The following is a 27431-nucleotide window of genomic DNA, read 5'->3' on the forward strand; positions in this document are numbered from 1 at the left end:
AGCCTTTAAGGTCTTGGATTGAATTCTATCCCAGATTGGCATTATTTTGCAACTGTTGGAATGCCTGTGTGAAATGACTTGATGGGTCCCAGTCCTGTTCTTAGGAGCTGAGTGACCACATCAGAAAAACCATCCTCATACTTAATATCTTCCTCTTTATCCTTCCCAAGGCAGAACAGGCCTGAGACTTAATTATTCTCATCCCCAGAAGTGATCCCGCCCCATCAGGGTTAAAGCATATTGGTTGACGACATGGAGGAATCTTCACCGTGGCTGCTGCAGCTGTACCTCATCAGTGAAGAGAGGACCCTGGTTTCCAAGACAGCCAGCTCAGCACCTTTCACCAGCTCAGCACTGATACATGATAAGGACATGACACCATCATCTGCTGAGGACGTGGCGTTTTGCCTGATCATACCACGCTAGAAGCAATGCTTCATCACACCGCATTTAACAAGGGCAGCCTCCCCTGCTTAGGGAGTCCAGGGCTAACTCGGGCATTGGTGTGTACCTAAAACGGCACCAAATAATCCCTGCTTCCCTCAGTTGAAAAGCTAATGCATTCTTGTAAGTGAACGCTGTGAAATAGTTCTCAGTGTTCATGGAAGTTGGGCTAGAAAAAAAATCAACAGACGAGTTACAACAACAAACATGGAGAGGTAACAACCTATCTGTGCACAGCGGGAGATGAAAGCCAAGTGAGACATGCCAGTGAACCAATCCCGGTCCTCTTACACGTAACTATTTATTGTTTAGACTGTACCACATAAAGAAAAGGGGACTCAGAAGAGCTGAGTCCAGAACAGCTCTGCTACAGAATTCTTGTGTGACCTAGGGTAAGTCACTTCATCTCTCTGTGCCTCTGTTCTCCATTTGTGAAAAGTAGATAATATTTCCTTTCTTCCACCTGTTGCCTGTCTTGTCTATTCAGATTGTAGGGCAGGGGCTGAGTCTTTCAATATGTATGTACAGGGGTTAGCAAAATGGGGATCTAATCTCAGCTGGGGCCTTTGCATGCTACTATAATACAAATAATTATTAATAATAACCAGAGATGAACATGGTGTTTTTCAGACAATAAACAGGAGCATGTCCCTGCCCCTAGGAGCTTACAATCTAAGAGAGAAAACACAGCAAGAGATGACCATTAAGAAAGGGTAAGGTATAAAACAAAGAGGACACAGGGTCTGATCATAGCAGATGCATCTTGTTAGTTCCTCTTTTTAAAAAAGCAATATATTAAAATGCGAAGTTGAGTTGGGATACTAAGGGGAAGGAAGTCAATTTAAAATAACTTTTGTGTAATCTTTTGGAGGCAAATCTTTCAGGACATTCTCAGCTAAGCAAACCTGCTTTGTTGCCACTTGAATATACACGTTTCCTTTTTCAACATCAGGCTATGTCCAACCACATTCACAGGTAGTAACGAACCATCAAGCTTTGCCAGAATCCTGCCAGGTTTTCAGACTGCTGCTTTTTGCCCCTCAAGCCAAGATACAAGACTTAGCCGAGAAAATGGGCTGCCCTTTCTCATCCGTTTTTCACCAGCTAAATGTTGGTTAAACATCCTCCCCCTTCCAGGCCCTGCTGTGCAGCACAAAATCCTTCTGCTTATTTCACTGGCCATTTTGAATTGCAGTTCCTACTAACTAACCAGCCCAAGCTTTTGGGCAGATAAGTGAGCAAGCACCTTTGCATCTGAAGATCCCTGGGTCTTTGACATGCGCATCGCATGACATCTCTGGGAACAGCAGTGAAATGTGGTTTTGTTTAAAAATATGGACTAAAATATGCTCTCTGTTTCTCTTGCTTTTATCAACAGTTGGCTCTGTGCAGCGTGTGCATGTGCCACAGTACAAATCAAGTTAATTCCTAAGGTACTTTTCTGTGCTAAGGCTGAAATTCCCATTTTGGTTCACTGTCTTGCATTGTGAACTAAATCATTTTCACAGCCCCAGAAGGGCACGTTGTCAGCACAGACTCACTGCAGTTATATACCATAGCCGAAACATTAATATCTCTTCTAAATATAGCGTATTGACAAGGTATCTGGTATAGTGTAAATCCTAGGGACATTTGATCCAGATCATTAAAACCAAGTGAAGGGAGCAAGGAACAGATCAGGTTACTAATTCAAACATGCAATGAATTATTAATTCCGCTATTAATACTACCGGCCTCCTACTTTTTATTTTTTTATTTTTTTTCAGCTAGGCGGCTTTGAGCAGATCCTTGCAGTTTCATGACAGTAGATTTGTTTGCCTCGTAGCACAGCTGTGTCTGAGGATGCGGCATATTCACTTCAGGTGTCTTGTGGCAATGACTTTCTTGTGGGTGTCAAACAGGATGCATGCTAAGAAAGGTAAGACTCTGTTCAGTTGTGCTCTGCATCAAAGCACCGAGGGTTAACTTCCAGAGGCTCCGTCATTTTGATGTCCAGCTGGGGTAGCTCTTACAGGACTCTCGCAGAAGCACGCTCCTAGGTCCCCTGCTGTGTGTATGCATGAATGAACGATGCCCGTTTCATGGGCTTTTTGATAGTCTGTCTGGTTTATCAATATTTGATGTCATTTTAGGTCCTGATCCTGCCCGCCCTTATTCACACGATCATCCTTACACACACACAGTCTCATTGGCTGCAACAGAACTAGACGTGTGAGGAAGCAGTTGCAGGCCAAACCCTTACACATTGTTATGCGTGTTATTATTATTACTGTATTTACTCATTTGTAAATGTCTCTGTTTTATTTAGATTTTTAATGTATAGACAGTACAGTGTGTGCAGATGTGACTTGGGGCAGGGCTGCTCCCTATTCTCCAGTAAGCAAGTGGTTAATCTCAGCCCAACTTCCTCCTCTTGCTCATGTGCTCAGGGGATAGGCTATCAAATGACTGCTTGGAAGACAGGCGGTGAATGGCAGGGCTCCTCCTGCCCCCAGGGTCATAGGACTGAGTTGAGTGCCAGGCTGGGGGGCATTTGTAGTTGCTCTGGGTTTTTTGTTGTTGCTTATGTTAAGCTGATTAACCCTTGTCTCTTGCTGGCGGCACCCTTGTCCTGTTTCTGCTGCGTTGTCCCAACTATTTATGTCTCACAGTAGATTGTATGGGCCAGTTCTTCAGCTGGTGTCTCTATTGAAATCAATGGACCACGTACACCAGCTGAAAGCCTGTGTCTAAAGCAGTGTGGTAGTTCTGGATTTGCTTTTTAACTATAGATATGAAATATTTCAACCACATCACTAAAACCCTGTGCCATTAATTTACTCATCAGCACTTGGACCTTCTTTGTAGGAGGGTGGTGAAGCACTGGAATGGGTTACCTAGGGAGGTGGTGAAATCTCCTTCCTTAGAGGTTTTTAAGGCCCGGCTTGATAAAGTCTTAGCTGGGATGATTTAGTGGATGTTGGCCCTGCTCTGAGCAGGGGGTTGGACTAGATGACTTCCTGAAGTCCCTTCCAACCCTGATATTTGATGATCCTATGTAGTGATGTGTCTGGCCTGGAGGAGGTTACTTTTTGCTCAACAGACACTGACACAGGATCAAATGCTTAAGAATGCTGCTTGGTTGAATTTGTGTTTCATTCTTTTAGTGTGTGAAAGATTGAAGGGTGGCACTGTGGAAGTCTCTACATCAGTCTCCAGTTACTTTTCTGAAATATTTGTTTGCTTCTCTAAGTATTTATTTTTTTAAAAACCCACCATCACAACAAACTACTTTTCTTTTAAACTGATTCAGAAGTAGGGAAAGTCCAGCAGAGGAAATTCCGGCTAAAAAGCACTGCCACATTAAGGATTTTGTACAGTCAGATATTGACAGTTTGGTTTTGTCACTAAAATAACTAGAGAGACTCACACTCCATCCCTTGGAGGAGTTCAGATGCTCCTTAGAAAGACACAGAGGCAAGTCACACAATTTGGACCCAGATCAGAACTTCAGCAAAGTTGAGAGCTGTTTTTAGTCCAGAGTTTTAGCTCTGGCTTATCTGTAAAATGAAGGCAATGTGGACTTGATCCTGGACTAAGAACATGCATCTCTCAGATCAGGCTATGAAATCTGTCACAGTTTCACCGATAATCAGTGGAGGTCCTGTGGCACCAGCATCTCCCAGTGGAGCTAGGAAGCCAAAGGTGCACAAAACATGAGCAACCCAAAAGTTAAGCTACACCTTCTTCATCCTCCCAGGGTTTGATTTCAGTTCAAAGGATAGGCAGGAGTTTGGGGCTGTCCTGGGTCTGAGTAGTGAGGAAAGATGTGGACTCTGGGAGCTACTCTTGCAAGATGCTGATCCCTTCAGTGCCTTGGAAGCCAGTGGGAGCTGAGGGTGCTCACTTTGTAGGATCTAGCCTAAGGCTGGGATATTTCCTTGCTGGAAGAGAAATGAGTGGACACAGGTTCGGGGACACTGCATTGCTGCTCCGTGCACACTGCACACAGAATTACAATGCACACATCATCTTCGTGGTGGCCTCAGAGCGGGATGGGGCAAAAATAGTAGAAGCGGTAGTGCTCACGTGGGTGCAGCACCACATCCAGAATGTCGCTCCAACCAGCTCTGTATTGAGCCCCCAGGCACACGGCAGCTTCCCTGTGTGTTTTAACTCCTCCAGGAACACGTACCTAAACTGTCAGTCAAAATTACTGCAACTCCAGCCAGCTGGGATGTGTCATTCAACCTCATGGCGCTTGGAATTGCTAAATCTGGTGGGGCTGGGCCAGTGGGTTGTCTCCCTTTTCCCATTTATGTCTTAATTAGAATTACTATATTATATAATATTATATTATAAAATAACACTGAGACGTCCCAGCTGAGTTTGGGGCTCCATTGTGCTTGGCACTGTATGTACACATCGTCAGAGATACTCCCTGCCCCAAAGATCCTTCAGTCTAATCAGAGGTGATACCAAGGCACAGAGAGGTGAGATGACACCTCTAAGGTCACACAGCAGGTCAGTGGCAGGGCCAGGGCTACAGCTCCGATCTCCTGACTCCCAGGCCACTAGACCACACAGTCATCTGTTCTGCAACATGAAATAAGACCACTCGAATTCAATGAACCTCCCTCTTAATCCAAAGGTCTCGCACGGTGCTGGCTGCTCATGAGCCAGTGTCACTTACTGTGCTCACTTAAGTACCTTGAAGCACTGAGCTATTAATTCATCAGTAATTGTCTCTGAAGTAACCTTTACCCCCCCTGCAGGCTCCCCGCTTAGCTATTTATTTCAATAACATTATTAGTTTAATACCTTCCCCACATTACTTTATCGCCTATCCCTGGTAATTACCATGTCAATTTGCTATCTGACCATCCTGCCCATGCGCAGGTGCCCACACACGCAAAAGTACATTAACCATTTGTCTTTGACTGCTCATCACAATGCACATTTATGCTGAGATCCTCCTTGCTTAGCAGGTCACAGCACTGCCAAGCATAGTGAAAATCAATGTGACTGATTTGCAATAGACTTTGCCCAGACTGAGAGCATATTGACTTGTTTGGGAATCTACACGTCCCTCAGAAGGGACAAAAGGTCTTTCTTTGCTCCCAAATGTGGTATTACAGGGCCGGATTTAGGGGAAGACGACGCAGGCGACTGCCTGGGGTGCTGGGCTTGTGGGGGGGGCATTGGGCTCGGGGTGCTGTTTTTGTTGTTAGCAATAAAAGGGTAAATAGAATGTTTGAAGTAAAGTGTTTCAGGTATTCCTTATGTGGATTCGTTTTTCACTAATCTTATAGAATGTTCTGGACCTTTGTAGAGTCTCATGGAACCTTCCAGACTTTCTGAGAACTACATTTTCCTTGAACCTCCTAGAATGTTGTCAGCCATGCCCTCATGGGTGTATAAGGGGTGGGGCATTGCCAATCAGTCAGTGAGATATAAGAACGAAGTGAGAGTCCAGTTGCGCTATTGTGAACCTTGTTTTATTGTGTAATTGTGAAAGTGTACTTGTGTTTTAAGACTTGAAGCGTGTAAGTAGCAACTAATAAAGGACATATTTAATGAGATGCCAGAGATAACTACCAAATCCCTTTCCATGCAACAATTTAAAAGAAATACTGTTACTTCTTTTGCCATACTTAACACGTAATGTTTGATAACTTTCTAAGACTGCAGAACATAGACTTTTGCTCTCCCTAACACTATCTGTTTTCTCCTGAAGAAAATAAAAGATGTCCCTGAAGAAACCTTCAGGAGCTCAGTATAGGAAGCAAAATGCACAATTGCAATGTAGTTTGCAGCAAGGGGCAAATTTGATGGGAAAATAACTGAAACTGAACAACATAGGCCAGGCTTTAGGCAGTAGCAATCGTCTTAGTGCAGAAGAAATTGAGGAGTGAAGTGTAAGTGATGGAAGCCCTATTGCTAAAGAATTAGCAGATTTTCCTGCAGATAAGAAATGGAAATGTGAGGAAAGTGATAGAGAAACGTCCAGTTTTCCTGGTGATGTAAAGAAGAGTGATGATAAAGAAGAATGTGACTCACATGAAAAGGAGAGTGATGACAAAGAAAAAACTGTTTTACATGAAAAGAGAGAAACTATATAGAAGAATCAGCCTCGCATGATGACAGAAACAGCAGTGAGACAAATTGCACACCACAAATCGATACATCAGCTCCTGCTTTATGACCAGCGATCCTAAACTCTGCTGATATTGATCATACAGTTTTGAACGAGCTGAGCAAAATCGAGGATATGACATTTCCAGTAAATAAGCAGAAGTGACACTTCTCAGAGTCACACTGTGAAAGAATGCTCAAGAATGGTGAGAAACTGAATCAGCTTTGGCTAGTTTACTCAAAATCAACTGACAAAGTGGTCTGTTTTTGTTGCAAAATATTTGACAAGAATGCCAAATTGTTGCATGCGCTTTCTGTGTACAATTACCGGCATAGCTTAACTGATGCTCTGAAGCAACATGAAAAGTCAGGCAGCCATTTTACGGCCTACTCCAAATGGATGGAGGATGAGTCGAGGCTCAAGCTGAATAAATGCATAGATGCAGAAAAGCAGAGCATTGTTAATGTAGAAACCAAGCATTGTAGGAATGTGCTCAAGTGTCTGATCTCAATAACCCTCTTCCTTGCAAAGAATAATTTGGTTTTCTGGGGCTCATTGGACAAGTTGTTCACTGAACATAACAGTAATTTCCTCAGTCTTGTTGAGCTCCTTGAGAAATACAATGATTTCATGCGTGAGCACCTACGTCAAGTAACAGGTTTCAGAATAGCAGCCGTGTTAGTCTGTATTCGCAAAAAAGAAAAGGAGCATAAGCTTTCGTGAGCTACAGCTCATCCACCGAATGCATCCGATGAAGTGAACTGTAGCTCACGACAGCTTATGCTCAAATAAATTTGTTAGTCTCTAAGGTGCCACAAGTACTCCTTTTCTTTTTTACGTCAAGTAGTTTGTAAAGAAGCTATGGACCATTACTATAGCAAAACAATTCAAAATGAATTGATTGACCTTTTGGCAAGGAAGGTGCTTGATAACATATTGTTGTGGCTCGGCAAAGCAAAGTACGACACCGTAATAATGGACTCCACTCCCGACATTAGTCACAGTGAAAAGATGTCATTTACAGTAAGATTTGTTGATGATGAGGATGGCTGTATCCAAGTAAAGGGACACTTTATCTGTTTCTGTCCTGTGGACGACTCTCCTGGAAAAGGCCAAACAGAACTGTTTATGAACATTTGGAAAGAGAATAAAATAAAGCTTCAGAACTGCTGCGGCCAAGGCTTTGACAGTGGCGTGAACATGAAGGAAGAAACAGTGGTGTTCAGGCAAGGATCCTTGAGCTGAATCCAAGAGCTTTCTTCGTGCCTTCTGGCTGCCATTCATTCAACCTGGTTGTGTGAAATGCAGCGTCATCTTCTTTAGATTCAATATCTCTCTTCAGAGTACTACAAAGAATATGCATCCTGTTTTCAGCATGAACTATCAGGGGGAAGATCCTCACAGACAATGTTACAAATCTGACAGTGAAGCCACTAAGTGACACTCGTGGGGAGAGCCACATTCACAGCATAAGGTCAGTGAGGTACCGAGTGACTAAGGTTTATGATGGCCTGATGCAGTCTGCATACTACAGATGTCATACAGATGGTATGATGGGATAACATGATTTTGGCAATTAATTGATCTTTAACTATTCATGGTAAATAGGCCCAATGGCCTGTGATGGAATGTTAGATGGGGTGGGTATCTGGCTGGTGAATCTTGCCCACATGCTCAGGATTCAGCTGATCACCATATTTGGGGTCAGGAAGGAATTTTCCTCCAGGGCAGATTGGAAGAGGCCCTGCGGGTTTTTTTGCCTTCCTCTGCAGCATGGGGCACGGGCCACTTGCTGGAGGATTCTCTGCACCTTGAAGTCTTTAAACCATGATCTGAGGACTTCAGTAGCTCAGACATAGGTCAGAGGTTTATTGCAGGAGTGGGTAGGTGAGATTCGATGGCCTGCATTGTGCAGGAGGTCAGACTAGATGATCATAATGGTCCCTTCTGACGTTAATATCTATGAGTCTAGGAGTCTAAGTAAAGCCAAGACCATAATCTGACACAAGGCACAAAGCCTGGCAAATCAGATCACTGACTTCAAATCTCTGGTCTCAACTGTGGTTTGGCACCATATACCGTTCCAAGTAAATGTTGTAAGCAAGGCATTAGAAACTCAGTTGATGGACATCATGACTGCTACTGTTTTGATGAGAAGCTGCCTTGATTTCATTGTGGCCTACAGAGACAACGGATTTGAAGATGCCATCACTGCTGCCAGAGAAATGGCGGAAAACTTAGGAGTTGAGCCTGTCTTCAAGGAAACTCGTATTCTTCGAAAGAAGAGACAGTTTGGTTATGAAGGCAGAGATAAGATGATGGGAAGCTCGGAAGAAAAATTCAAGAGGGAGTATTTTTGCTCTCTTTCACACTTCTCGAGTGTCCATTGAAGAAAGGTTTGGACAAATGAAGCACCACGAAAAAACCTAACCTTAGTAAGCTGTTGGCAGACAGGAAAACACACTTGAACAATTGTACTGACCTTCACAGGATGCTGATACATGGGGAATGTCCAGACATCAATGATAAAGACCACTGTGTCAAATTAGACAACATCTGACACATTTTGCAACATGGGAAGCACTCTCCACTCCAAGTTCTCCAATTCATTTATGATGCAGAGCTGAAGGACACTTTTCCTAATGTGTGGATAGCTTTGAGGACTCTGCTCGTGCTACTGGTCACAGTCGAGTCGTGAGTGCAGCTTTTCAAAGCTCAGGCTCATTAAAATGTATCTTCAATGGACGATGACCGATGAGAGACTGACATCACTTGCTATTTTGTCACTTGAAAATGCCATTGGCCAATCTTTGAATCTCTCTGACACTGTGCTTCAGTTCACGAGGACAAAGGCAAGAAAAGCAACTTTTTGAACTAAAGGACTAGGGTTAACAGTCTAAGGCTGTCACCTACTGTAACACTATTTAATACTAGTCCACCCGATGTTTGTGCACAGTTCAATTCCTTGATGTTAGTACATTTCAGTTATTCTAATATTTAAAAAGTTTCTATAAGCTTAGAGGAAACAATTTTTTCATTTGCTTATATATGGGATGAATATATACAGATTTGCAGATCCTAGCATGCAAATTTATCGCCTTATATGATAGAGATAAATCACGCATGTAAATCATGCATCAAAGTCATGAAATGGGCTACAAATACAATAAAAAATATGGTATTCAAAAGTTCAACAAATTAAGGGGGCATTTTGTCTAGGGCTGGCCCTGGTGGTATATGCTTAGCACAACTGCACATTCATCCACTCTCTGATTTTGGTGAGTTGCAGGTGTTTGCCAGCTTCTTCCCACTCCCTTTATTTTATAATAACTACATTGCGGTATAAAAGAGCGAACAATGGACACTACACTGCTCAGACTGGGCAAAGCTGGAGGTTTTCCACACAAAATGTCAATGTCGTATATTGGGGATAAAGTGGAATGACTTAATCTGTAATATAGATGTTTATGGTCATGCTGGTCTACAGACTACTGAGGTCATTGTTCACAGACAATGCCTTATACTTTTCTGACATGTTGCGAGAATGCCACAAGAGGTTCCAGCAAACGCCGTTCCCCGGGTGGCTTGTAACACCCGGGATAAAATTCCACCAACCGAGGGTGGCCCAGAGGTAGACCTCCTATTAAACGGGTTCGTCAAGTCTGTTATGATGTTGGACTCTTGGGCCATCAAGCCCTTGTGGCCACAAAGGAATGGACCAAATGGTGAACGATCACTATGGCCAACTGTTCAGCTGCGCGTTGAAGAAAAGGAAGACATGGTATAAAGTTTTCAATTGAAAATCAATCGATAAATCCATAACTCACTGGTAAATGAATCAAGCCTTTCACTCCTGTTTCTCTGAGCTTAAATTCTCATATACCAGCTTTAAATATTCCCCCCCCCCCAATATATTAGCACTGGAAAGATGAAAGTTAATAGAATGCTGACAAGACTGAAAGGTCTGAGTACTCACCTACTTTGACAGTGGTTTTGTTTTACAGTTCATGCTTTCAGGGGCCAGGTGTTTGTATGCTGTGACATACTCAGGATACAATCTAGACTAGTGAGTAACTGTCTAACCTGGGGTGCACTTTACACTGTTTTGCTGTTGTTGCCTCCACTTCCGGACTGCTCACTTTAGCACATAAATCACTCCCAGCTATGTCTGTGTGCATTGCAGCCCACCAGCCTGAATTAAATTGCAGGGTGACCCCAGCACATTCCCACTTCCAGATTTCCCCCCAGAAATGTATGTACTGTACTGCCCAGCCCTCTCCCGGACTATACAAATTCATGTAAAGTCCTGCATTTTATTAAGATAAATGATATGCACAAATTCTGTAATGCCAAATGGATTTGCCCAAACACTTCAACTCAAACATACCCGCTTAGATAGAACAAGTGTGCTAACTATAAGTGATAGATTTAAGTGAATACAAGTAATGAGGCATAAAAGTCAGAAATGGTTACAAGAAACATAAAGATCAAACACAACTAATGCCTAACTTAATGAACTATGATAAATTCATAGCACAGTTTTTCTTACCACACGTTCTCAACAGTCTTATTGGCTGAATTTCTTAGGCCAGGACAACTTTCTGTGTAATGGCTGCTTCCTTTGTTTCTTTTGGTGCAGTGAATTGGTGGACACAGAGAGAGAGAGAGAGAGAGGAGGAGGAGGAGGAGGAGAAGGGGGCGAGGTCCCTTGGTGTGTTTGTCCCCCTTTGTATAGTGTCAGTCTCTCCCTTGGAAAGCATTTCCAACTGTGATTCAGAAGACAAAAAGTCTGTTTGGATGAGAACTTGTTGCTGTTTGGGTTTTTTTTGTTTTTTGCTAAGATATAGATTTTTCGCCCATACCTCCTTTCCTACTAAAGAATGGCCATTTATCAGGTATTGGCCTGTTGGCCTCGTTTACGCCTGGCTGAGGTGTGAGCTTGCCCTTTGTCTCTGAGGGACTGGTTTGGCCATCCCCAGACTCAAAACATGTTTAGTAGAATCTTATAACTTTACACACAATGTTGCTACACATGTTTTACCAGGACAATAATGCCCAGCAAATTCTGAATTTTCAAATGACACCTCATGAGGCATACTTTGAACAAAGATTGTTACAATAGTGTGCAAGGGGTGAATTCAGGGGTATATTTTCTCACAGACGCCTTTTCCAAACAAGCTCCTCTGTGGACTTTTCCTCAATAAAATATTCTTCCACTGATTAAAAGACAACGTTTGGATGTAAATGGATAGTCCGGTCCCCTTCTGGGGAAAATACAGGCCCCAGCTATCTCTCCATATGTTCATTGGTAGCCAGGAACATTGTGTGGTTGCTGTTGTGTATTGGGGGTGGCAGGATACTCTACTGGTTCTTGATGTTCCATGATTCCTGATGTTCCAAGAAGGTACTTTGCATCTCTGGTCCGCCTGAGAGGTCTGCATAGAGGAGATGGATGGAATGGCCACCCAGCACAGCATCCTTCTGAATGGGGTCCTGGAGGTGTCAGATCTGCCTCTAGATTCAGTTAGTATTGTTGTTGTCATCTTCCAGACAGTCAGTGGGTTCTGGAGTGCTAAGGCAGCTTTCCAAGCAGGGTACAACTGAGGCCAGTGTCTCCACTGGTTTCAGATTCACTGTGCTTTTTTTCCAGGAAGAAAAAGGTCAGAAAGGACCACACAGAGCTCATTTTCTGGAGGAAGATTTCAAACAGGCAGCATGAATTAGAGTGGGAAAGCTCTTATGTGTAGCTGTGTGTATTCATCTATTGCAGGGATCAGCACCTTTGGCACGCGGCCCATCAGAGAAATGCACAGTTTGTTTTACAACAGGTTCGGCCAATCACAGCTCCCACTGGCCATTCCAGGCCAATGGGGGCTGCGGGAAGGGCGGGCAGCACATCCCTCGACCCACGCCGCTTCCCGCAGCCCCCCTTGGCCTGGAATGGTGAACCTCAGCCAGTGGGAGCTGTGATCAGCTGAACCTGCGGACGCTGCAGGTAAACAAACTGTCCCAGCCCGCCAGCAGATTTTCCTGATGGGCCGTCTGCTAAAGGTTGCTGATCCTGATCTATAGATATAATATAAACAACTCAATGACCTGAGAGGGGCCAGTATCCTGAGATTAGAGGGGTAAAGGATTGGGAAGTGAGTGAGCAAACTATTCCTGAATGAAAATAGATTAATAAATCACTATTAATTATTGTTCCTGTAAATGACTTTGGCACAACAGCATCACCACCATGTTGAGTTCCATCTTAAAATCCCACTTCTGGGCTCCTCCTCTCTTTTGCCTGAAGTACTTTGCAAATGTGCAGAAAATCACTTTGTGCACCACTGAAGTGCAGACACTTTTAAAAGCAAACAGCTCCAATGAGCAATTATTGTAACTGGTTTGCAATTTGGAGATTTACCAAGCAGATAAATATTCTGTGGTTTGTTTGTCTTTTTTAAGCAAAGTTTTGTTTTCTCTAGGTGTCAAATGTGGTGGAGTCCTCTCTGCACCATATGGCAACTTCTCCAGCCCCAATTTCCCTGGACTCTACCCCTATGATGCCGAGTGCACTTGGCTCATAGTGGTCACAGAAGGATCCTCGGCCCTGTTGACCTTTGACCACTTTGACCTGGAATATCACAACAGCTGTGACTACGACTACCTCAAAATTTACAATGGCTTCTCCAAGGATGAGGGGAATCTCCTGGGAAAGTTCTGTGGCAAGAGCTCCCCTCCGCCATTTACTTCTTCCTGGCATGTCATGTCCATCATCTTCCACTCGGATAAGCATGTGGCCAGTCAAGGCTTTTCTGCAGCTTACCGGAAAGGTTGGAACAAGTTTTATGTGGTGTTTCCTCAAAAGGTTAATGCATGAAATTCCTGGGTGAAAAACTTCTAGGTTTGCCTCATAGCAGTGGACAAAGAGACTGTTACACGAGCACCTTTGAAACAAACAGTGTCCCACAAAGTAGAGTTAAAGGATTATACAGAGTGAACTAATTAGGGATGTGATGAATACCCGGCTCATTTCTGATGCGAATGTGGTCTGTTTGAGCGTGTTTGAATAAACTCTGCTAAAAATCCGCTCCCCTCCTCCCCCCAAATTACAGGTCTCACATAGTGTCAGGCTTAAAGTGTAGCTCAGGTCTGAAAAGTGAGTCTGCAAAATCCTGGGGTTCCAGGTTTATTTGCTTAACTGTGTTGTTAGACCTGGGCAATGAACAGCAGGGATGCACAGGTATAACAGAGAAGAATTCAGCCCTGCAATGGGACCGTAGTGCTGAAGGAGCATCATGTGATGTACCATTTTGACTAGTAAAAAACAGGACAGGAGAGTAAAAAACACTTTCCCTACAATGCCCCCTGAAGGAGGAATCTCCCAGCCCCAGTACATTAGTCCATCATCAGTCTCCAGATGGAATGAAACTTGGGTTGCTCTGCTCATTTGGTGGGAAACTTCTTTTCCTTAAGGAGTTGGAGACAACATACAGCCTTCTTCACCCCCAAGCTGTTTCTTTGCCTCCTTTGTTCCTCTTTCAGGGGTTGGGACATGTGTGTGGATGTTCTCCATCCCCTTTGTGGGCTATGGGACTTCCCTCTGCTTCACTATGTGTGTAACCTGTCTGTGTTTGTTTCCAGATGTTTGTGGGGGAGTGCTCACGGGCCTTTCCGGCGTGATAACAAGCCCCGATTACCCTGAGAATTACCCCAATAATGCCGAATGCCGCTGGATCATCCGGGCAGTGCCCGACTCTGTCATCAAGCTGGTTTTTGCTGACTTTCAGATGGAAAACAATGAGGGATGCAATTTTGATTATGTGGCCGTCTATGATGGGCCCACGATGGGGAACATGCATCTCAGCCACTACTGTGGGAGTATGAAACCCCCTGATATCGTCTCTTCCACGCACGAGCTCCTGATGGTGTTCAAGTCAGACTTCAACATAGGAGGTAGAGGCTTCAAGGCTTATTTTTTCTCAGGTATGGAGGCAACTGCTTGTCCAGCGTAAGCTACCGGATGTATGGAAGCCCTCTGGGCCCTCTCCTTCTCAACCACTGTCCCAGGGTGTTGCTCTCACAAAGGAGGTATAGATTCACTGTTCCTCCCCCAATAGCAAGATCTTTTGGGTGCAGACTGGCAAGTGAAATGGTTTGGTGTCATGCTTGTGAATTTTAAGTTTTAGTATCTGAGGGGCTCCCAGAGGGTGGAAGAGGCCCTTTGAGCGTCTGGGTCGTATTCATTTAAATAAAAAGTATATTTAAGAGCGTTCTGACTTTAACTCTAGAGAGACAGAATGGTTCACCGGGCAGGTGACTGAACTGGGACTCAGGAGGAAAGAGTTTTATCCCCACCTCTGCCCCGGCTCGCCGGGTGATCTTGAGCAAGTCATTCCTATCTAGGTCCTTTTGCGGCCCCAATTACTATAGCATTGAAGCCTCCCCAAAATGTTTATGGGGCACCCTTGTAGAGAAATGGTATCAGCCTCATTTTACACATGGGGTACTGAGACACAAAGAGGTCAGGGGACTTACCCAGAGTCACACAGGAAGCCTGTACCAGAGCTGAGAAGTGAACCTATAGCTCCTGTGTCCTAGGTCAGGGTCAAGACCACCCACCGTCAGTTAGGGCCATAGCCTGTTTCCTTGAAGTCAATGGCAAAGCTCCCAGTGACCTCGGCAAGGTAGCACTGTCAGGAATCAGGGCCTGCAGCAGCAGAGCCAGTCTCCAGGCAACTTAATGAGCACAGCTGGCCTGTAACAGACTGACAAATAGGCCACACGGCATGATTGGTGGGAAGAGTCAGCGGACTGGCTCTGAAGCCCAGCTGCAACAGCCATGCAGTGGCTGTGCAAAGCCTTTGCCCATGGCTATGACAGTCCCTGTGTCTGCCTGGTCCCAGCCTTGCCTCACTCCAGTTAACCCAGGCCTGACCCTGACTCCTGCTCTGAGCTGTAGCCATGGCCCCTGCCTAAGGCCTGGCCATATGACATGTTAAGCTTTTAACTCCTGTTTCCCAGTCTGTAGATTTCCCTTTTCCCTTCTTCGCCAAAGCACACTAATGTCCTCAGTTGAAAAGCCCTGCATGGGTGGGTGGTGTTATCACTATTCTTGAACTCCTTTGCATTGTGTGGAGTCTGGCCACAACTGTGCAGCTAATGACCCCCCTAACTCTTTGAACGTTTGGAGCAGATTTATACAGTATGTAGCTGCAAAACCTTTATGTGGAAAAGATAATTGTTGAGATATATTTTAGCAATAAAATCAAGGGAACCCTCCAGCAGCTGCTCCCTCCACCAGTGATTTTGGTTTGGTTGGTAATGCCTTTTCTTTTTCTAACCAGGCGAATGCCAGGAAGTATATACAGCCATCAAAGGAAATTTCTCCAGTCCTCAATATCCCAACTTTTACCCCAACAATATCAAATGTCATTGGACTATCCAGCTTCCCCCAGGATACCGAATCAAAGTCTTCTTCCTGGACTTGGCTCTGGAGGGGCGGAACAGTCTAACAGATGGCTGTGATTACGACCATCTGGCAGTGTTTGATGGAGGCACTGAAAAAGCTTTCCTCCTGGGGAAGTGGTGTGGGAGAGAGATGCTGTCTCCCATAACATCCACTCGAAACAAACTGCTGTTGGTCCTCCACACAGACAGGAGCACGGCCAACAGGGGGTTCTCGGTAGCATATATTGGAGGTAAGGCATGACTCAGTGCATTGATCCGGTTCTCCCTTGCTCCCTGCTGATAGTTGTAGGGCAAGACTGCAGAGAGTTATAAGTATGGGGACAGTCAGTAAAAATTGTTCCAAAAGTACATGCACAAAATATGAGCAAATTTGTGCACCAAACTTTTGCATGCATGCTGTTACTATAATTGCACATGCAAATTGGGTAAGTGTGCAAAAGGCTAGCCAGTGGGGAGTTATAACTGGCTCTTTGCATGTGCGATTACTCAGCTGTACCTCTGCAACCATCGTAATTGCACATATCAGTAGGATGACCAGATGTCCCAATTTTATAGGGACAGTCCCGATTTTTGGGTCTTTTTCTTATATAGGCTCCTATTACCCCCCACCCCCGTCCCAATTTTTCACATTTGCTGTCCAGTCACCCTGCATATCAGTTGGACGCTCCGTTGTTCAAATGCCTAATCATGCAAAAGTGCATGACAAATTTTTGTATCAGGATTTCACACATGCAGTCAGATCTGCAAAGACACTTTTTTAAAAAGAAGTAGGCCCTGGGTTATATATTACCCCAACCACCTAGATCTGGGATGGAAGGGTTCTGAGACACTGAACAAACAAAACACTAGGCCATGTTTATGCCTGGTGACTCAGCCTGTGGAGTGACACCAGGAAGGAGTTTGGCTGATAGGGTCGTGCATAGGAGACTGGCCAAACCATGACTGGGGAACTGAGTATCTGTGTTCCCAAACCTTGTCTTGCTAAGATAGCTACAAACTTACATAAGCTATTGTTCAAATACTTAACACAATAGCATCTGGGCATCCTCCAGTAAACTCCTGACCTTCATTCATAACAATCACCCTTCCACTGATTGGCAAGTACTTAAAAGCCTGATTTAACAGGCAAGCCTTATAACATGGCCAAACTTGGCTCCAGTCACTTATGAAAAGGAGCAAGATCCACAGGTTAGGAGGAGAAAGGAGAGGAAGAAAAGGCAAACGCAATCCTAGGCTGTATTAGAGAGAAATCAGACTGTAAACAAACTGTTTACTTCCAGTAAAGAGAGAAAAATGTTTAATGCCCCTGTACAAGGCACTGGTAAGACCTAATTAGGAACACTGCATAATTCTGATCACCCTGTTCTAGTGAAATGGATTCAAACTGGAACAGGTGCAGAGATTTGCTACTAGGATGATCAGGAGAAGGGAGGGCCTATCTTATGAAAGGAGACTGGAAGAGCTTGGCTTGTTTAGTCTAGCAACAAGAAGGCTGAGAGGGAATATGATTGCTCTCTGAGTCTGAATACATTTGGCAGACAAATACCAGGGAGGGTGAAGAGCTATTTAAGTTAAAGGACAATGTTGGCACAAGAACAATGGGTATAAATTGGCCATGAACAAACTCAGGCTGGAAACTAGACAAACGTTTCTCACCATCAGAGGGGTGAGGTTCTGGAGCAGCTTCCCTATAGGAGTTGTGGGGGAAAACAATTAGTTTTAAGAAAGAGCTGGACAAATTTAAGAGTGCAATTGTATGATGGGGTTGCTTGGGATGTGTGTGTGGGGCGGGGGCAGCCCTGGGGCTCACTTCTGGTCTATGTCTATGTTTCTAAAAGCTCATGCTTCAGAGTTTCAGCTGACCACCAGGAGGGGGCAGGAAGGGATTTTGTGCATGCCCCCTCCTCCATGTATTCTGGGAAGTTGTGTGGTGATGGTGGTGGTTTGTTTTTTGTTTATATCGCCTTCCTCTGAAGCATCAAGGTTGGCCACAGTGGGAGAAGGGATGTTGGGTGGGATGGGTCGGGCCAGGGCTCTGAGGTGGCTCCAAGTATTCTGATTCTCAGGTGCTGGGCTGGCTGGTTCTTGCTCACGTGCTCAGGCTGTAGCTGATGGCCACACTCCACATATTTTGCCTTCCCTGCAGCGTGTGGATCACTTGCCAGGATTATTTGGGTATCTCTCACTCAATCATTTCCCTGCCACTGCAGGGGCCTTGGGCACTGGTGCACTTTGGTTCCCTCCTATTCTCTGCCTGTGGCACATACTAGTCTAGTCTCCTGTGGGCTGTAATACGTGGGTCTCATTTTGGTTGTTGGGTTTAGTGTGTGAGTGTTGGTGGCCAGTGATATATAGGAGATCAGACTAGATGATCTGGTTGCTCCTTCTGGCCTTAGACTCCGAGACTCCCCTGAGGGCCGATTATCCCACATTTACCTTCTGTGAGGTTTCTTATGCACCTTCCTCAGAAGCATCTGGTGCTGGACACTGTTGCAAACAGGTTACTGGACTAGATGAGCCATGAGTCTGATCCAGACTGGCAATCCCGATGTCCCACAGAATACATTCTTGCCTGCCTGGAAAGCTCATGCCTCAACCTGCCAGCAAGGGAAGTTTTCTGGCCTGTGTTATGTGGGAGGGCATATGACCTTAAAATCTGTGAACCTGAAGTGTCCTAGTGGGGACCTATTTAAACCCTCTCTCCTGTTCTTTGATTATTATTTATATCCCCCATGTCTCCCACATCTGGAGACTAATCTCCTGCCCTCAAGACAGGATGGAGGTTTGGCTGGAATTGGCAGAGGCCCTTACTCCTTACCTTCAATGGCTGAAATTAGCACAAGCAGTGAGCCCACTTTTGGGGAGAGGGGTTCTATAGCAGACTGGCAAGAGGCTCAGCAAGAGACTCACTCTCACAAGGAATATTCCCTTGGAAATAAAAGCGTCCTGTGGACTCTGTTTTCAGTGAGAGCTTCCTAGGCGTTTATCTGTAAAGCCACAGAAGTATCCTGGGGTTTGTGAGGTACCAGCAAAGGCTGTGTCTTTGGAAACGACCCAAACCAGACTCTGTCAGCCTGGAGGTTCCAGGATATGGAGCTAGTTGGCAGGAGGAGCTGCCCAGATGCTTTCTCACTGTGTGATGCTCCTCATATAGTTGTCAACCTTTGTGCCTCCTCAAAAGGGGGCAAATTGATGGCATTCATTGTATTTCAAGATAATTGTGTTGGAGCTGACCTGTGTGTCAGGGATGATTCATGACCTATTTCTGCTCAAGATGATCCTCTCTGAGTATTCAGAAGGCTTTTAGCTAAGGAGCTGCTTGTGCGTGTTTGCGGACGGGACTAGCATAACCTCTACTGTGCTTTCTTTTTTCCTCCCCTTATAGTCACAGTGCAGGGTAACCTCTTGGGTTGGGTAATAGAATGAGAAGGGGGATTATAGCTGAGCCCGGTAGTGTTGCTGTAGTTTAAGGTGGAATCAGTGTGGTGATTACAAACCTCATGTACTTAACGTTTTATAACTCAGCCACCAAAGTTCAAACTTGATGTATGAGATTCTGAAACCCTGGCCAAACATCGGAATGTCATGCACAGAGACACAATCGCCCCAAATTACACTGGTGGTGTGCTCTGGGTGCAGGATTCTTCTGGGTTCTGCAGTATAAAAGACATAACTAGTTGGTTTCAGCCACAATGACTCCAGAAAGTCTTCCATTTCACCTGATTTTATGTTTGGCAAGGGATTAATCTGCTTCATGCCGTTGGCATTTTCAGAAAACTCAGTGAAGCAAAGGGGAGGGAGGAAGGTCTGCTGATGAAAGGATAGGACTGAGGAGTTGGAAGGAGGTAGCTCTAGTCTTTGCTCTGCCACCGACTTCCTGTGTGAGCTAACTCATTTAATCACCCAGTGCCTCAGTTTCACTACCTGTAAAACAGTGATAATGTCTCCCTTTCCTACAGGGGTGCTATGATGCTTAATTCATTAATATTTGTGAAGTGGTTTGAAATCATTGGATGTACTAGAGAAGTGCAAAATGTTCTACATTAATTTTTGAGTAGTGTCTGCTCCTGGCATAAGGAGTCTGTAACTTACCAATGGATTTTTAATTTGGGCATATTTTCCATTAGAAGCTAGTGATAATTGTATGAAGAGGCCAAGTTAGGCCCAATGCCTCTAACTAAGAAGCAGCAGTACATATGGTCAGGAACAGATCCTTTTAGCAGCCCATAAACATATAGTTTTATGATTTCAAATAGATCACACCAAGTCTGTTTAATAAGTACATTTTAAAAATAAGTGTGTTAACCCTCACCATGCTGCTGTTAGGGAGGTTCATAAGAATTCTCTATTTTGTAAATGGGGAAATTGAGGGGGAGAAGCTAAGTGACTTGCCCAAGTCTGCTGCAAGGACCAGTGTCACTGTGGAGTTCACACAGGGGCTGCTGACTCTCAGCTCTGTGCTCAGTGCACTAAGTTGTGCTGCCTCTCACACAAGCTTGAGAAAGTGCACTAAATAGCACAGCCAAAGGATCCCTTTTGAGTCACACTAAAGTTGTCATTCTGACCGGCAAACCTAGGCCATTCAAAGTGCAGGTGGTACTCCAGGGCATAGTACGGTCTCTGCCCATGTGTATAATTCCGATTGTGTGAATCATGCACGCCTGTTAAGGGCATGACATGGCCCTTATTTAGCTATGTCTACACTACGAACCTTACAGCAGCACAGCTGTACCGCTGCAGCTGCGCCGCTGTAAATTCTCCTGTGTAACTGCTCTGTGCCAGTGGGAGAGAGCTCTCTTGCCGGTATAATCAAACCACCCCCAACAAGCCGCTGTAGCTATGTCAGCAAGAGAGTGTCTCCCGCCAGCACAGGGCTTTCCACACCGGTGCTTTTGTTGGTGAAACTTTTGTCAGTCGGGGTGTGGGGTTTTTTTTTTTCATACCCTGACCAACAAGTTGTACCGACAAAAGTGCTAGTGTAGACGTAGCCTCACAGAGCCGAGATATTGCCGAGGTCCTTCTGCCTTCAGATCCATCCTGGGTCACTCTGATTTTGACATAATTCACACGATGAGTAAGCTGCTGCATTTAGCCTTCTGGGCCCAGATCTACATTGGTATTTAGGCTCTTAACATCCAGTGATTTCAATGGAAGGTAGGAGCCTAACTGCCTATGTCGATCTGGTTCCTAATGTCTGTTTTGAATCTGAGGTCTAATCTACGCTACAGAGTTAGGCTGACGCAAGGCGCTTATGTCGATCTAACTATAGAAGCAACTACACTAAAATTTCACTGCTGCCGACGTAACTGCCCATTACACTGAAGGTTTGTACACACTACCACTTACGTCTGTATAACTTACATTGCTCAAGTAGGGTTGCCAGTTTTGGTAAGATGTATTCCTGGAGATTTCATCACATGACATAATGTTTAATTAAAGATTACTCTTTAATTCCTGGAGATTCCAGACCAATCCTGAAGGGATGGCAACCCTAGATGTGAATAAGCCATCCCCCTGAGTGACATAAGTGACACCGACCTCAGTGCTGGTGTGGACAGTGCTATGTTGGCAGGAGAGCTTCTCCCACCAACGTAGCTACTACTTCTCGCGGAGGTGGTTTTATTATGCCGACAGCAGAGCTCTCTCCCGTCATCTTAGAACATCTTCACCAGACGTTTTACAGTGGCACAGCTGCAGCATTGTAGCATTTCTAATGTAGTCTAGCACTCACTTAACTCCACCTCCTCGAGAGGCATTGAGTCAATGTCGACGTAGTTAGGTTGGTGCAGTGCCAGTGCATGCACTGCATTGCTTACATCGATTGATACTGGCTGTCAGAAGCCGTCCCGCAGTGCCCCACACTGACCCTACAATCAATACAAGTGCTCCTGGTGAGGAAGCACACCGCCAACAGGATGAGCAAAGTGTAGCTGCGTACAAGCAATGTCATTATTGGGAAGGCTGTTTGCCGACATCAGTTAGGGCGCCTTAATTGTGTAGCGTGGCCATGTCATGATTCTGCCTCCTGCCTCATAATCACTGTGGTTTATTGTTTGATTTCCAGTAGCATCGAGAAGATCTCATGGAGAGCAGGGCCGCATTGTGCTAGGCACTGTATATACACATAGTGAGTGACAGAGTGTAAGGAAAAAATAGAATGTAAATCCACTGTTTTCCTCAGCAAATTATCTCTGCATGTTACTTTCCTACACCTGCCAGTGATCTGTGTACACACATCTGCTTGCAGTTAACAGTCTGTGTGGTACAAACCTACCATAAACAGCCACTGCAAAGGAGCATGACCATCTCATGATGGAACCTGGGATTGCTTCACACTGCACAGAATGAGCCTCTTGTGTGAAGTTTCCCTTGTCTGACTCTTTCTTTGGAGTAGAGATTCAAATGGTAGAGTGTTCTGCTCTGACAGGTTTCAGAGTAGCAGCTGTGTTAGTCTGTATTCGCAAAAAGAAAAGGAGTACTTGTGGCACCTTAGAGACTAACAAATTTATTAGAGCATAAGCTTTCGTGCATCCGATGAAGTGAACTGTAGCTCACGAAAGCTTATGCTCTAATAAATTTGTTAGTCTCTAAGGTGCCACAAGTACTCCTTTTCTTTTTGTTCTGCTCTGGCTCCAGAGAGGAAGGGTGGCCAGGTGGGTAAGGTACTAGATGGGGCTGTTGGTGAACAGGGTTCAATTCCTCTCTCTGCTATGGGTGCCCTGTGTGATCTGGCATCTCTTGCTTATTTGTATTACAAGGGGCAGGAGCTGCCTCTTACCGTGTGTATGTACAGCAGTTAGTACAGCTGGGACCCAGTCTGATTTGGGATCTCTTGGCACTAATGGACAATGCATAACAAACACCCTAGAGGCTTGAAACTGCTCTCATTAGCCTGGTCTGCACTAGCAGGGTTAGATCCCATGGTGGCAAGTACACTAGTACTGGCACCAATGGCACTCCCTCAGTGGCAGTGGAACAGTAGGAGAATGTAAAGAAAAGGCCCCAGTGGAAGTCCAGATGCCATGGTGTGCTCATATGGGTGCGGTAATGGACAAAGTATATAAAATGACATACAGAGAGAGGGCTGTATCAGGCTCTTGTAATTAGCGTAAATATTTTTCTGTCTAGCTGGACCCATGAAAGGATGTGAGTTGGGCTGTCCATGTGATTTATGGTCATTTTAAAGGAAGCCTTCAACTCGAGAGCGAGGATCCATTTTCTCCTCCCCTTGATTTAATGCACTCTGGTTATTTGGTAAATCTTCTAATGGTTCTATAATGTACTAAGTGTAGTAAAGTGACACAATTTTTTCCCTATTGATTTTGTTGCATCTTATTAGTTTCATAAGAGTCTGATTCTAACAGAGTTTGTTAGAATAATTCAATAATTCATATTGTGAGTGTTTGGGCTAAGCCTCGGTGGGAGGTACATTTAAATATAATGGGCTTTTTTGTTCTTATTTCCCTTTCCCCTTGGTGTATATGCTTGTTTTCTCCATGTAGAAAGGCCAGCTGCTATATAGGCAGACAGAGATGCAACACTTTCTGTAGAACTGTAGATGAGGGGCCTGATTCTCCATTGCCCTGCTCCTCAGGTAGGCAGTTACACTAGTGCAAAGTAAAGTGGAGTCAATGACTGCACAAGGTGCATGGCCATGAAGAACCAGGCCCCCTAGCATTTTACATCATCAGAGTTCACTGTAGCCTTGATTCGTCTTCTCAACACACCTGCCAGGTAGGTATTGTTACTCCATTTTCTAGAGCGGAGGACACGGAGGAGTAGAGCTCGGGGACACTTATGTACTCAAGGCCATTCCAATATTAGGATGCAGAAGATCCTAGCTCCGAGTCCTGTGCTTCATGCTGTCCAGCCACATGGTGCTTCATACCCATGCCTGACTCACGGAGTGATTCCAGTCCTGAAAAGCTGCTGACTTGCTGGTGCTGGATGTAACATTTCCCACAGCTGCAAGATAGACCAGCAGGGTCTATAACAGAAACCGTGAAACTCCCATATTTTGAGAACTACCTCCACGTACCACATGCACAGACTGTCTACGCTACAGAAGTTACAGCCCGGCAGCTGTGCCGCTGTAGTGTAGACGCTTCCTACGCTGATGGAAGGGGGTTTTCCATCAATGCAGTTGATCCATCTCTCCAAGAGGTGGTAGCTATGCTGATGGAATAATTCTTCTGATGACCTACCTGTGTCTACAACAGGGGTTTAGGTTGATCTAACTATGTCGCACGGGGCATGAAATTTTGCATGATGTAGTGAGGTGGCCCTATGTTTTAGGTGTAGACCAGGCCTGAGGTGAATCCATATTGGGACCAGAGTATTTCACAGAGAGTGGGGAGGAAGGCAGACCGGCCAAACTGTTACATAGATATGCCTGAGGAGAGGGTTCCCTCACCAGTGCAGAAAACAGAGTGCTCAGCTAGTGACAAGAAGACAATCCTACACGTTCTAGGCCTGGGGCAGGAGTTACACATCGTTAGAGGGCACATTAGACACTATTATGGCCCTGCATTGGGGTGCCACTGAGCCGCATTGCCCCATGAGGACCACAGGAAGGCAGAATGCTGTGCACATGCTCTCAGACCTCTTTATGGGATGCAGCCTTTAGCTGACCAGTTTGGTTGGCATCCTTCCCACCCCACTGCTCCCCCAGGAAGGGGGCTGGCAGAACCAGGCCCAAAGTATTAACCGTGCGGTGTGCAGGCACAATTGGTAAAGCCAAGCGTGCCAATAATGAGTTACAAACTGGTCTGAAACGTGCGGCATCAGCAGGATCTTGGATAACTAGATCCCAGGATGGTCAAGTCTTTCTAGATTGTCAGAAGTGCTCTGAATCACATCCCGAAGCAAAGGGATCCAATACACATCCTGTGGTGTTCCCAATGGATGCTGATGCAGAATCTTGCTAACCCCAAGTGTTCAAAAATCATGAGTCAGGCCCCCAGAAATCCTGAGATTGGGTTTAAAATTCATTAGACTTTTAAAAATGATAAATGTAGGGTTATTTTCTTTGCCTTCTCCTTTCTGAGCCTTTAGATCACTCAGATCATGCACTTTCAAGCTCTTCTCCACTACCGTGAGGACTAGAAACTTTACTGCGGTTTTTTTTTTCAAATGAAAGCTGAAATTCTCACATAATCACCTGACTCCAGCAGCTGGGGCTTTAAGAAAAACGTTAGATATCAGAAGACTCACAATAAAACCGCAAGCGTTGTCAACATTGGTCACTTGTTTGTGGATGCCACTAGTAGTCTTCTTTGTATGACATGGTGACAATAGCTACAGTGCTAGTCTCAGCTATGGGAACTGCCTTGTACTGTAAAATCCCCACTTGGCGCAGTCTTGTGAGTTTTAGACGAGCTTCTTTCTTCCCCCCGCAACAGTTGTTCCCGTGAATGTCAGCTGCACGCGAACAGATTTCCAGATCCAGATTCCTGTGCAGTCTCTTGCCCAGCTGGAGAGAAATAAGATTTATTTAGGGACCCCATCCTGTCCTGCCCAAGTGGTTGGCCTGAACTTTAAAATACACACCAGGTTCGACACCTGTGGTACTGAGTCCCAGGTAAGTGATCAGTACAATAAGGAGTGAACGCTATTTACCTAAAACAAATACAGTAAGATGATAAAAAAATCTGCATCCAATGATGCACATACATGCACGCATAGTAAGAGACAGTCTGTCTCCTGAAAAGCTTACAACCCAAATATACAAGATTAAGGGTATGTCTACACTGCAGAGGGGAAAGAATCCTACAGCACCAAGTTTCAGAGCCAGGGTCAGCTGCTTCAGGCTCAAAGGGCCAGGTTATGGGGCTAAAAATAGCAGTGAAGAATTTGGACTTGGGCTGGAGCCACTTGCAGGGTTTCAGAGCCCCAGCGCCAGCCTGAGCTTGAACATCTACATTGCAATTTTATAGCCCCACAGCCTGAGCCTGGGCTTGTTGCAGGTCTTTTATCACAGTGTAGACGTACCGAAAGGGTCTGTGAGAAAGGAACTATTAGCCCCATCTGTATAATGGGGATAATGAAGCACAGAGAGATGAAGTGACTTGCTCTAGATCAGAATTTTGTACAGTTGAATTAGGATATGTTCTGTTGAGTCATTGTAAGCTGCCCATGTGAACACAGGCCTGAGGCAGAGGGCACTGTGTACCCAGCTTTTAGTTACTCAGATAAAACTATGCACGTGATTTTGGCAGCTCTGATTGAATTTCCCCCTGCCTGGCATGAGCAAGCCCCACCATTGCTGCATCCAAAGCACTCTGTGCACTGTACACTCCTCTGGTCTCTCACACTCTGGCCCATGGTAAACTAGCCCCAGTTCATAAAAGGGGAAACTGAGGCACAGAAAGGCCCACCTTTTTAGAGATGGTCACTGATTCTGGGTGCCTTACTTTAGATATCCAACATGAGGCTCCTTGGGTCTTATTCAGAGATACTGAGGTCCTGTCGCTCCCCTTGATTTCAGCTGGAGTTTGGGATTCTCAGGACCTAGGTGCTGGACAAAAAAGTGAGGAACCCAAAAATCAGTGGCCATTTTTGGAAAAACTTGGCCCAAGTCACTTCCCTAGGCCCACACAGCAAGTCAGTGCCAGAACCAGGAACAGAATCTACAAGTCCCAACTCCCAGACCTTTATGGTGAGCGTTGGCCTGACATGGTTGAGTGGCTGAGCACTTGCAACTCTCATTAACGCCCCTGTGAAATAAGGCTCCCTATTTCTAGGGAATTTGATCAACCTGGTTTCTGCCCCAGGGCCTAGCCTCATACACTGTCTTATTCTTAATGCGCATTCTCAGTGCAAGTTTTCAGGCTGCTGGCAATGAAATGCCATGAATACCCTGTAGCTCTCCTTTCCCTGGGAAGAGCCTAAGTCCAGCCATGCCCTGAAACTTGTTACTCTGGGGGTTTAGTTTTTATTAATTTGTAAGGCTGACAAGTAAAAACAAATCGTTGCCCTTTAAAATCTTTGTCTTGTAGAAAAGAAACCACACGTCTGTGATTGTCAGTATCCTGTATATCGACTTCTCGGCTGGGAACCAGGAGGACGTTCATGAGTATGAAGTTCAGTGCGAGCCTAAGAGGAAAGAAGCCTCAGTAAACCTTATCTCGAGCTCTGACCCCTACCGGCTGAACCAGTACGCAGAAAACCTGGTGGAGTCCCACGGGCAGGATGCAGAAGTAGTGGAGGCCTATGAGAGCAAGAGCCAGGACACCAGTGACATTGTCTTCATTAGCATCTGTATTCTTGCCGGTATCCTCATGGTGATTGCTGTGGTTGGACTAGTGCTGCTATAGGATGCTGCCTTTGGCCCAATTCCTCCTTGCCAGCCCTCCCTCCCCGTCACAGACACACATGCACAGCCAGTGTCCTTTCAGCCTAGATCCTGGGCTTAGAG

General features: G+C 45.1%; 1 protein-coding gene across 2 annotated transcripts; it reads left to right on the forward strand.

The window, feature by feature from the left end:
• The first annotated feature begins 136 nt into the window (after positions 1-136).
• On the forward strand, positions 137-27431 carry CDCP2 (CUB domain containing protein 2). 2 transcript variants are annotated; one of them, XM_038414737.2, is made up of 7 exons: positions 137-1877; positions 2211-2362; positions 13030-13377; positions 14189-14530; positions 15892-16245; positions 25417-25595; positions 27013-27431. In XM_038414737.2, the coding sequence occupies exons 2-7, from the start codon at positions 2287-2289 to the stop codon at positions 27328-27330; spliced, it is 1617 nt and encodes a 538-aa protein (XP_038270665.1). In that variant the 5' UTR covers positions 137-1877; positions 2211-2286; the 3' UTR covers positions 27331-27431. The 2 variants fall into 2 exon arrangements, with proteins under 2 accessions (XP_038270665.1, XP_043346931.1); XM_043490996.1 differs by having other exon boundaries at positions 1449-2362; positions 14189-14500.

The sequence above is a fragment of the Dermochelys coriacea genome, chromosome 8 (genome assembly GCF_009764565.3).
Source record: "Dermochelys coriacea isolate rDerCor1 chromosome 8, rDerCor1.pri.v4, whole genome shotgun sequence".
Classification (NCBI taxonomy): domain Eukaryota; kingdom Metazoa; phylum Chordata; order Testudines; family Dermochelyidae; genus Dermochelys; species Dermochelys coriacea.